We start from the raw sequence: 12,882 nt of genomic DNA on the forward strand, positions 1-12,882 counted from the left end.
CTATTGGAGTCCATTCAAAGGCCTCGAGGATGAAACATCTAATAATAGATTCCATTCAAATATCTTGTGTTGAGGAGGGTAATTCATATTTTAAACACGTGGTTTTACTCGTTTGATTTCTCAGAATAACCGACAGGAAAAATACGCCATTAACAAGAATTTAAAAAAAAAAAAAAAAAGGTGACGCAGGCTGGAGCCTACGAGCGCATCCCCTACCGCTCTTTCAGTTTCCTGAGCTGTACAGCATCCTGGTTAGAGTGATGTGGTTTTTCACACTTTTAATATGCGGGGTATTTCTACATTTGCAACCCACGTGTCGGCTAGAATCTGACGATCTCTGCAAGCCATAACTCAACTTGAAAGCGCTGGAGGAGCGTCAAACTGCACCGCCGCTGACTAATTTTGTGACTTACACTTTTACCAGAAAAAAACCTGATTTCAGTTACGTCAGCTCGTTACTTTTTTTTGTATTTGTACACCCAACTATGCAAAGAATTTCAAGTGATCTGACTTTATACATATGTGGGTAGGAATGCAATGGTAGAAAACCCAAATGTCAACCAGTCAAGAGTGTATATCGATCGCTGTCAATTGCATTTCAAATGCAAAACATCACCTTAAAAATATTAAACATGACAAAGCAGTTGCTAAAGTTGTGATACTCAAGTTGTTTGTAGCGTGGCGCCCCCATGATTTCAGCTCAGGTTCAATCAGAGAAAGCAAAGAAGAAGATGGAACTGGCTGAACGTCTCCACCGCTCAGGCTACTGTACTGACTCTTTGTAGTTTCTAAGAATATACATCATCTTGATTTCCTCCACTGTTACTCTGTTTGCTGTTGTCTCAAACTTTCCTGTGAAATCAGTAGCTAGCTCAGACCTAAATGTAGTGGCTATGTTGCCCAGCAACCAGGAAATTCGCTCATTTTGTTGCAGAAAGTTGCACAAATGATGTGCAACAATAACGCTTTCAATAGTCAGTACCAGTTTTTGGTCGTCTTTGAGGTCTTATCTGCTAATTGGGCTTTTCTCCAGTGCGTCCTCACTTCTACATAAAGTTTGATTTTATGAGTTCATGCAAATGAAAAGTTATGCGCTTATTATTGATGAATAATAAACAAGTGATCAACCAGTGCACCAATTCTGAAACTAGTAGACGCTAAAATTAATAAATAACTGTATCCATGAATAGCTTTGTGGCTAGGTGTGTAAGTGTCAATAGCCATCAGATTGCTCAACTCCATTACTAAGGCTGTCTGAAAATGCTTAGTTATATACAATTCTGAAAAAAATTAAGAGTCCACTGCACTGAACCCCATTGAAAACCTTGTTTTCAATCAAATATTGATTTCTGAACTCTTTCTGAATTAGTATTGTTGTTCCTAAATTAATATCAACTTTTCTTCTTTGCATTATTTGATATCTGAAAGCAATTTGTCAATTTGTCGTTTAAATAAATACAACATTTTTGCTCGGAACTTCAGAGTCATGTCAGTAGTTCATAAAATAACAGAACAATGTTCATTTTACTCAAACATATAGCTATGAAGAGTAAAATCAGAGAACTGATCATTTTAAGTGGTCTCTCAAATTTGTCCATAGCTCTGTATTTAACAATATAAATATACATTTTTCTCTTACTTCTACTAGTAACACTTTCAAATATCTATATATATATTTCTAGTCACACTTCTATAGTTTTTCAGCAATTTTTATGTGTACTCCAGCAGCCAAGTAAGGATATTTTGTGGCCAAATTCACTGTTGTGGATTTGGCCAATAACAAGTAAGTCTAAGCTTTATATTTTATCCTCTGAGAAATAACCTGAATACTTTGAAGAGCACACTACTGTCCAGACTATGGAAGCTGTAATCTTGATAAAAAGTACATTTATTTGTAAAGCTTGATCAATAAGGGTCAGACGTGCTGCATCTGGATTTGTCCAACAACAAAAGTTGAATATAACACTGCAACCCTAAAGCCAAGGTCTACAGAAAACCATTTAGCACTGAATGTAACAAGCCACTGCACACAAAGGTGGGTGGCACACAAAGCACAGAGCTGAAATCAGTGTTGGGTGAAAATGGCTGCAACTCAAATCAAGACTGCACGTATGCCGCCGGGTTACTGACAACTAAATAAGTAATGATGAAGGCAAAAGAGGAAACAACGGCTGCAAAATGAAACAATTAATTTCCTTACAACGTGCATTTTCACAAAAGCTAAAATCAATCCATCTATAACAACACATGCTTTCTCATCTCTGCCTCACCTACATTCATTCACATGCACACACATGCACGCACACACAGGTCCACGCGCCAGATCTTGTCGCCCAAGGAAATGGGTTTCATACATCTTGTCTGACTGCAATAAAGCAGTGCCTAAGATTCTATTTCCAATAAACGTCGACTGATTGGAAAACTCATTCTAATATCAATTTCCATCTGGGGCCTTTAAAAGGCAATCAGCATAGCTTCATCTCGGTATATCATGGGCTCCTTGAGATGATGACACAGCACTGGCTTTCTCCTTCTGCATAATGGCCTTCTCCTATCAAAGCATCTGCAATGAATAATACCACCCATGAATGGGCTATTTAGTCTGTGTTCGCACAGATAGGGGCCACTTGTCTGAATATTAATCCAGGGTTTTACACTTCATATGGTTCTCTCAGGGCTGCACTGTTTTTCATTCAGAGTGAGGCACTTAGTGTGATTTGGCACACTCAGTTTTTCCTATTTTTATTTTTTTTCCCCCCTCTAAGCTTCCTAGGATGTGACAATGGTGATTACCAGAGGAACTACACTTTGTTTAAGATGCTTCCGCACCTAAAACATAACGATTTGAGTCGGGCAACAGCGGTTTCACCAAAATGCAGGTATCAGAAATAACTTCCACAGGTTAAGAAAAACAAAATATCTTCCAACGCAAACAAAAAGGTCGATATTTCATCCCTGAACAGCAGTAAAAACAGGAAGTTATAGGCCATTATTGTCAACAAATCAAAGGAAATGACAGCAAAAAGCACCAGACAGCAACAAATATCTAGATCATTGATTTATGTCTTTACCCTTTACTGTCCACTTGAAACAAAAGCAACCTTTTGTTACATAAAAACTTCTGCACCCTTTTGATTGTTGATCAAGACCAAGCAAAAGTATTCAGACCCCCATTTATAGAGCATTCTGGGCAGGAGGAAACTGTGGGATTGTTTTCATTTTTTTCATGAGTAAAAAAAAAAAAAAAGATGAAATGAAATAGGATGTGTGTTTGTGGCCTCTGGGATTGAACACATTGTAGAAACTCCATTGGAGGACCAGATTTGGACATCTAGACACGGAAAGTTTTCTCCTTCTTTCTTCACAAAACAGATCAAGCTCTGTCAGGCAGAATGGTGACCATCTTCAATCTTCCACAGATCCTCAGTGGGATTAAGATCTGGACTTTAACTAGGCTTTTCCGATACCTGACTAAACTTTAAACTAACCTAGTTCACTGGAGCTCTGGCTGTTGATTTATCAAATAAAATGCAAATAAAATACACTGAAATATGTGGCGCTGACATGACAAAATGTGAAAAGGGTACAAACACATATGCAAGGTAACGTTTGCAGCGACAGGAAAGCTCAAACAGAAAAAAACTCTGTCCATAAATCAAAAATGACGGTGCACGTTTCTTGTTCCTTACCTTCCAGCCGCTGCCTGCCTCCCTGTAGTAGGGGAAGTTATCACAGATCCACTGGTAGATCTCGCTCAGCGTCATCTTCTTCTTTGGCGAGCTGTTGATGGCGAATGTGATGAGGCTGGCGTAGCTGTACGGAGGCTTGCCGTCCTTGTGCTGCTGCACCTCCTCCTGATCCAGCGTGGTGGTGTGATCCAGTAAGGTGCTCTTCTTGCCCATGCCGGGCCCGTGGGCATTCTGGGCGTCCGTCTTGCGGATGGCCGCCTGCATGGTCAGCTGAGGGAGCCAGTCCATGGAGGTCAGGCTGCTCTCCAGCTCCGACGTCATGGTGACGGCAGGCCGGGCAAGAGGGAACTGGGGTATATATGTTAAAAGAAAAAAAAAAAAAAGAAAAAAAAAAAAAAAAAAGCCAGAGGAAGTGGTTAACGATGGTGAAAACAGTCCAAGTGTTGGAACTGACTTGGAAGAGAGATGAAATGAGGACAGCTTAGGACGTCAGCATAGCGTCTTCTGTGAGTCCCTGGAGAAACAAAGAGGAGAGAGACGTGCTTTTATTAGCCAAAGGTTTATTTCATGGAGTACGTTAAAGCAGAGAGAAAGAAACCGTTCATCTGCCACACAGCAGCATACGAAAAAAAAAACAAGGAAAGCTCCTTTGCAGTTTCCACAACGTCACCCAACCATTTTTATGAAGTATCCTCATATTCTGTACGCTAGAGATCACAAGCCCACCACTTTCTCCACCACTTGCTGCTCTCAAAGCTGACTCATAGCTGGGACTCCATCTGCACAGAGAGAGTAAATGCCAAGCAATTGTTTTCACAACTGCCAGCCAAATGGGGGAACGGCTCAGGAGGAATTCCGACTCTCTCGAGGGCAGTAAACCCCTTCTACATTTTTATCCCTGCTGCTCGCCTAACCGCCTGCCTCCTCCAAACGGAGCTTCTGTCGTAAACAAGCCAACTAGAGTCATCTTGCAAACTGTCCTCCACTATGTGTGTGTGCGCGTGTGTTAGCCATGTTGCGCAGAAACCAGCCAGCAACAACCTGTCTCGCTGTCTCTCTCGGCACACCGCCATGCCGCTCTTTAAATAGATGATCCGTGTAGAAAGGCCAAAAGTTATGAAGACAGGAATGTAGGGGTAAGAAAAAGGAAAAAGAAAAAAGAGAATCTGGGCAGGATGACACTGCAGTCTGTTAGAGAGGGGTCTGGCGGGAACAATTGGGAGGATGAGGAATCCCCACTTTGTTGTGGGAATTCTTTTGCTTCACTTGACTAAATCTGCTCACAAGTGTGTGTTTGTTGGTGTGTGGCAGCTTCAGCATATTCAAGTCGGAGTGTGTGCCATTTGGCTCTGAATAGCAGGAGTCTTGAGGCCACCTCACTGGTTAAATCATGCATCTTGCAGTGACATGCAGGTCTAACAAGCTATTCCAAGATTTCATGACTTAACTTGGACTTTAAAATATATCACTACTACAATCAGTGTGCAACATTTACGTCGCAATTCAGTGTGGGGCTGCAACTAACTATTAGTTGATAATTTATCATTCTGCAGATTTTTATATTAGAAATATATTAAAATATGCAAATAAACAAGAACATCTTATTGCCTAAAATGCACAAAAAAAACATTCATTTAGTGAATGCTTGATCATTTGCTGCAAAGGATAGCTCTGCAGCTTAAGAAAAAAAGCTCAGGCCTTTCTGCTTGACTGAACATCAATACAAGGTAGGGCTCATCTGTTGATTACTTAGATTAATAATTGAATGACAAAAGGTGTTTAATAGGTCCTGTTTTTTTTACAGAATCAGAACCAGGTGAAGCTAAAACTATTCTGCTTGAGTTCAGGGTAGAACATATTTACAGATCTAGGTTTGTTTTTTTGTTTTTTCATTTTAAGGGTAAATGTGGATATTTTCTGTACATTTTCACTTAATTACTGCTCTGAGTATGCTGCTCTTTCAGCAAATGGCTTTTTTTGAGTCTGTATACTTCAGTTTATGATTGATCAATCACTACATTAGTTGGAGATTATTTCAATAATCGATTAATCCCGATTCATCCTTTAATCCCAATTAATCCCATCAGTCCTAAGGGAGTTTTTGGAGCGCAGTAACTGTCGGTGAATATATTCCAAGTGTTTTGAACCTGCGTGTTTCATGCTAAGGTAATATTGAGCGAGTTGGACAGAGTCTCAGGGCAGCAGATGTTCACACTGAACACTAATGACGTCGCCCGAAATGCTAAATGTCACAGAGAGCTGGAAGCACAGATAAGGACAGGAAATAGGCTACAGTCATCATATTATTTGCCAATAATATGATGGTGAATACCTGCACGATACTTTAATATTGTGCAGGTCTAACAAGATTAAACTTGTAACATTTATTTTTTTTAAAAAAAACATGATCAGTGCTGGTTAATTGTAAACATCATGTCAATAGCACAACCGACGGTGCTATTCAGATTAGACTTATGTAATTTTTCATATTGCAGGGTTTAAAACACATACATTTGTAGTCAGTTTTTTCTGATTTGCTGTACCTGTACTTTTGATGTTAATACTTTTAGACATGTCAGAAAGGAAGTCATGCTGTTTCAAATAAAACTGAAACTGATTAAATAAAATTCCACAAAATAAAAATTAGCCGTCTGTGTGAGGCAGAGAAAGGAGCGGTTGAATATTTGCAAGCGCATCCTGATGTCAGTGTTGTGTTATGTTAGCCTGGTAACAGCTCAGGGGATGACATCACGTGCAGCGCTGGCAGGTACCGCAGGCGGAGCTATGCTCGATGACAACGGGAACAAAGACGTTCAGCTAACAGTTTATTATTCAGGGATTACAGGGATCATTCTTAGCAACTTGTCCAGGTTTGTAGCGGCTGTTTTTAGCAAGCATGACAATCCCCTCAACCTTTACTCCTGCCACTCCGTCTGAGGGCTGAGCCTGCAGAATAATTTGAAAGGTGAGTAGAGAAGCTCTGAGATGTTTAATTCGTTTTCCTGCATATTCTCAAATTCCACATTAATTCGTTTTCCTTAATTCGTTTTCCTGCATATTCTCAAATTCCACATGTCCTGATATTTAAACTTCCTCTTTTATATCCATTGCCCTTCTTCCCTCCATCTTCTCTTTTAAAAAACTACAAAAATACTACACAATATAATCAAAGGAGCACCTCAGACAAATCAGCAAAGGGTTTTAGAAATGCATTTACTGCCAAAAGAATAAATAAATTCTGGTATTCAATTAGACCTACTTCTTTTCCAAGACCTTCTGTATTATCTGTGGTAGAACTTCCACATATTTATCATTTCAAACTTTTATTTACAGACTCAAATATCGAGAGTTTGAGAGTTGACTCTGCTTTTCCGTAACATTTTGGATATTATGGACATTTCTGAGAATAATTTGTGAAGACTCATTTTTGTGAACTTTGATCTTCTTTATTTTGCCAGTAAAATTTCCAAATTATTGCAGTGCTTTATTAGCAGTATGGTATATTAATAACTCTAAGGAGCACAGGTCCAGTTTGGCTTGAAGTTTAAAAATAAAATGTTTTGTTGATTTTTCAATGAGTTTGCGTTTGGACATTAGGTCGAAAAACAAAGTGTTAAAAATCATGGTTTGATTTTGACAATTCAAACTGAAGAATATTTAATTACAAGTCAATTTAAAATTAAGAAAACTAAGGGGGGGAAAAAAACAGAAAAAAAAATATTTTCAGTTTTGTATTTTTTATATTTTCCCAGAAATGAAAAACAGTCCAAGGAAATGCCAGACATTTTCCAGATTGTGTTGGAGCCCTAATGCTAGCATTACAGGAATGAAATGAAATTATCTGTAATGTCATTAAAGTTAACATGTTACCTCATGATTTTCTTTGAATAAGCTCCATCTAAGTCAAAATGCAGTTGATGGTCAGAATCACATTTGGTAGAAATGCAGTCACAGTTCAAGCAGAAGAGGTGCAAAACAGCCACAAAAATCAAATGTATCTTTTCAAATATAATTTAACTCTTTATCACATCCAAATGTGTCTTAAGAATATTAAATCTTTTTTTATTTTTTGATACGTAACAAATGCCAAGTACTTCAGAAAACAAAAATATTAAATGAGATTCTACAACTTTTTGTAGCAATAAGCAACAACAGGAATCATGAGGAACTCCCAAACTGAGCAAACTCCTCTGGCAGCATTTGAACAGAAACTGTTTATGTTAATACTTTTCAGCTGATTTCTCACAGCAGGGGATTGCAAGGCCCCGGCAGCCAATTCAAGATCCTCCGTTAGCGCAGACGAGCAGAGGATAAGATGAAGGCATTTCTGCAAAACTAGACAAAATTCGAAGACGGGAAATACCAAATTTGACGGCAGGAGATCATTTATAGCAAAAGTAACTGGTCTAAAACCATTCCCTTATGATCACAGCTAAATTTCATCAGACACATTTTAACAAGAAAGGCGGTCTGTTATTTACTTAATTTCTAGACTAGTTTTAAAGTGATGTTTCCGTTTATGTTGTAATCTGGAAGGCTGAAACGGGGATGGCATGGAGTAGAGACTCATCTGAGCAGAGGTAAAATGGATGGTGGATTGTTGTGTTTATCACCATGTTTCAAATGTTAAGCTTTTAAACCAATTTCATGTTTGCAAAGATCGGACTGAAGAGGCTTCTTTTGGCTGCAACTTCAAGTTGGCAAAACATTAAAACAGCTTGTTAAAACGTGATAAAAACGTAAATATTCAGAGGGTCCACACACAAAAAGACAAATAAAAATACTGTGCTAGAAATGTACAAGGATGTTGAGATCATTTAACATTTTGACTGTCACCTTATCATATTTCAAAACATCCAAATTGGTTTTGCATATTTTCCCTTTAGTGTGTTCCCTTAAAAGCTGGGCATTTGGTTTCTGATGTGTACCGTTAAAAATATCCCATATTTACATACTAATTTTACACTCATGACCTTTCTCAAAGTGTCACTGATTTTAATAACTAATGAAGTCACAGCATGCAGTCTGTAACTCTCTGTTGTAAGACAACGTGAGAATCCAACTCCTGTTTCTGACAGTATATATAGAATCACTTTGAGGCCAATCAGTCTGTTCTTTCACTTTGCAGCAATTTATTGATATTGATTGCTAGTTTTGAAGAAAAATAACCCTTACTGCATTATATTACCCAGATACAGTGGACACCCAGTACTTTGGGGGAGACCACAGCCAAAAAGCTAAATCTGTGAATACAGCAGTGATAAAAAAAAAAGGCCTATTTTAATAGTTTAAACTCAAGGGCCAGGAGCATTGCCTTTCATTACAGACATTCAACTTGCACTGTGATTTAAGATGCACCATTTAGAATCATTTTGTGTCATATCTTCTCTATAGAATTGTTTCTACTAAAATTAATGGACCAAACATCCTCCAAGAACTGTGATTTCATATTTGGCATTAGAATTCATTAATCACCCCAGAATTTGTATATTCCCGAATGATAAAGGTTTTTATGCACTACCGTGATATTTACCTTTGCATCTACACATTCGGCTTTTTTTGTTTGTTTAAATAGAATATAGTAAAACAAAAGTTTCTTTCCTGTTACAGCATGTCAATATGAACAAAGGACCCAAGAAAGAACCAAACTAGTACTTCTGGAAGCCAGAGATTAGAACAAGGATTGATGAAAAGGCTGGATTCATAGACACACACGCTATTTGGCCCTTCATGCTAATGATCCAGCTGCTACATAATCCGTGGAGCCAAGATACCGTCTTCATTAGAGAACCTTTAGGCGGTGGCAGTATTGATAAGGCGTAACAAGAGCAGGCAGTTAGAAGGCCCCCCTGCTGCCTTCATTACTCAGACTGGGGTACAGCCAGGCCTGCTGCTACATCGGCAGGAATAGTCCAAAAATGTTCACCAGTGGGTCTGTGGGTGGGCAGCCGAGTGGAAGTGAAGGAGGCAGGTTGGAAGATAATAAAAGATGGAAGTGACAGATCACTATGAGTGCTGTAAGGGTGTGTGTGTTTAGCAACCATTGGAGGTGGCAGAGAGCAGAAAGAGGTCTGACCACGAGCTCAAGCAAACACACACTGAAACCAAACCAAACCACCCCGATTTGGATTCAGAAAAACGTGTGGCGTCATTCTAAATAAAAGGAAACATTTTATTAATCACTAATTTGTTTTCAGGAAAGAGGTGGATTTAATCCTAGGGCCGGGAAAAATGGTCCATTTCATTTTCTATTGAAAACAAAATCTACCATTAAGCCCTGAGGGATAAAGGATTGCTGAGTAACACACTGAATACTTTTTTTTTACTACTTAAGAGAACTCCTCAATAGCACAGCTGCTTCGTTAAAGCATTACCTGTGCCAGGTTCTCTCAGTAAAGAATCCCCAATGAAGCAATAAGATGAGCAACAACCTGGGATTACTCAACGCAGAACATTACATCAACTTGACCATGTTAAGCAAGGATGTCCGGGGAAGCAAGTCAGCAACTGCGTCAGAAAATCAGTGCCGCTCCCCCTCTCAGCTATTGCAAAATTGATGCATCTACTTAGCATGTACTTAAAATTTTAGTACCCATAACAATGCACAAGCCCAGCGGAAATTAATATTTCAACTGAAGAGTTGCTGCTGTGACTGGCACTTAGTGCGAGGACAATCACCAACCATTTAACTCTATTTCAGACAGAACAGGCAATTGCTAAAAGTCTAAATGCTTATATATTACAATACAATGAATTACCAGGACATCACTGCTGAAGACAACAAAACTAAAGGCAAAGCATTTTCATGCCCTCTTCAAAATGTAAAATAAGAAACAGTTTCAGTGATTTTGAGCATAAACACCAAACCATAATTAGAGATGAACAGCGCCAAGTTAGTGAATGCAGAGCACGTTTGATCATCATCAGATTTAACCTTTGTGGTAATAGGCGAAACTTTGCCCCAAAAAAGGGAACTAGTCAGTGAAGCAGAAACAGGGGAGTCCCGCTTAAAGGGAAGTACGTCAATGAAATTGGTTTTACTAAAACAGAGCCAGTTTCCTTTTTCTGAAACCACACGAACTTTAATGCTTGCTTAAACCGCGTAGAAACTGTATTGCTATAATTGTTCATTTTTCTAAATGAAAGTTGATTTTGAAAAAAAAAAAAACAAAAAACAACACCCTTTGCAGAGTGAATACAGTATTCAGATCAATGGAGTCTGATTTTAGAGATGTCTGTAGACTGAAGTCATTGGCACATCTGAGTCACTTCTGACAGATTAACTGCGCAAAAAATACCTTTCACAAATGTAGTGAATGGTGGCTCTTTTAAAATGCAAGTAGGTGTTCTAAATTTTACACTTTTATCATCTTATCTGCAGACTCAAAAATACCTTTCTTTATGTAAGAGATCCAGAAATAACTTGGCAAAACCCCGCTTGATTGGTCCATCTCTATCATAAATACATTGACTTAATGTCCCACTTATTAGAAAGTAAGGATGCATTAATTAATCGGACAGTTATCAACAGACCTCATACTGGACATGTTATTTTTGTTCTATAAAGTCTAGTACCTCGATCACAAGCATCTGCAACATTTTCTCTCTTGTCATCTACAAAAACAAAAGAGGAATTTGAAAAGGCAGGAAAAAAAGTCAGATTGCAACATTTCCACTTCACACTGTACGTTAGTTGCATGGCTGTTCCTAAAGCCATGCCGTGTCCTTATGTGCACTTTACACTCATTTCAACTTTACAATTTGTCATCATATATTTAAGTGACTTAAAGCAAACATTACACACTGAACAGAATGTTAAAGAGTGTTGCTTTCTTTGCCCAATGTGAATTCTTACTATGCAATAAATGTATCTTCCAAACGCTGATAAACATGCAAGCTACAAGTTTTAGAGATGAAGCAAAAGGCTTAAAATTTGTAAAGTAGGATATACCTCTGGAAAAAATTAAGAGACCACATAATTTTTTTTCTCAGTTTCTCTGATTTTACTTTTTATAGGTATATGTTTGAGTAAAATGAACATTGTTCTTGTATTCCATTAATTATTGACAATATGTCTCTGAAATTCTATGTAAAAAAAACTTTGCATTTGCAGAAAATTAGGAATAGTCAACAAAGATACAGTGCTTTCAAACCTCAAATAATTAAAAGAAAACAAGTTCATATTCATTTAGAAACAACGATACTAATGTTGTAATTCAGGAAGAATTCAGAAATCAATATTTTGTGGAATAACCAGGAGGTTTTCAGTGGGGTTCAGTGCTGTGGGCTCTTAGTTTTCTCCACAGCTGTACACAGCCGACATACAGCAATGAGTTTTGTAAACTCATTACTTCCTAACAGGTTATGCTGGTGCAGTTAAATGTTACATTCTTGTCTCCAAAACAAAATGAAGTGGTCACAACTTACTGGTCTGATAAAAAAATAGGATAACAAAAACAGCAGCTCAGTGTTGGGAATGTTAGCTGCTGTTTCTGTGTCCTCTGTGTGAATGTGCCCCAACGTCAGGACATAATGCACTATTACTACTATTAACCCTGTTAAAAATTAATAGATCTTATTACATATACTTCATTAGTGTTGATTATTATCTTAACATTATGTGCTATAATAGCTGTAATTTTGTTTCTGCTTCGCTCCACCAAAGAAACGAATAACAGAAGCTTTTCAAAGCATTATTTTCTTATTTCTTCCCCCTTTTAGCTTATGTTAATGTCACTGAAAAATATCTGTTTTGGATCATTGTTGAAATCCAGTATCATAATGTAAAAAAATTTTTAAAGGCAGAATTACTTCAGTGAGCTTTTTTTTTTGTGCTAAATTTGACAAAAAGAACTTCTGAAATAAAAAAATAAATAAAAAACATACAAAAGCTATGAGATTTTCAACATGTAATACATACAGCTCATAAGTTTGAGTTTGTAGAATGCATATGATAGTAGATATATAAAACAAATAGTAGTGAGTGAAAGATATTTGCTTTTTAAAATTGGTCCACTTAATCAATGCTTCCATTTTTTCCCTGATATTAAGTATTAATGTACTTTTTAAACAATAACATTTACAGTTGCAATGGCTGCGTATCAAGTAAAAAAAAAAAAAAAGCAAAACGTCCAAACTGAGAAAAAGATAGAAATTACTGTGTATTTACAAAGTTAAAAATAGTCCAAGTGGG

The 12,882-nt window shown here is 37.7% G+C and overlaps 1 protein-coding gene across 1 annotated transcript in view; it reads right to left on the minus strand.

Annotated features, from left to right (window-relative positions):
• foxj3 (forkhead box J3) overlaps window positions 1-12,882 on the minus strand; it is a 98,963-nt gene that overhangs the window by 55,989 nt on the left and 30,092 nt on the right. The window contains exon 2 of the mRNA XM_055023058.1: window positions 3,690-4,203. Coding sequence (XP_054879033.1) covers window positions 3,690-4,010 — 321 coding nt within the window. The 5' untranslated portion in view covers window positions 4,011-4,203. The remainder of the gene's footprint in view (window positions 1-3,689; window positions 4,204-12,882) is intronic.

This window comes from Poeciliopsis prolifica, unplaced genomic scaffold (genome assembly GCF_027474105.1).
Source record: "Poeciliopsis prolifica strain line A6 unplaced genomic scaffold, Auburn_PproV2 SCAFFOLD003, whole genome shotgun sequence".
NCBI classification, from domain to species: domain Eukaryota; kingdom Metazoa; phylum Chordata; class Actinopteri; order Cyprinodontiformes; family Poeciliidae; genus Poeciliopsis; species Poeciliopsis prolifica.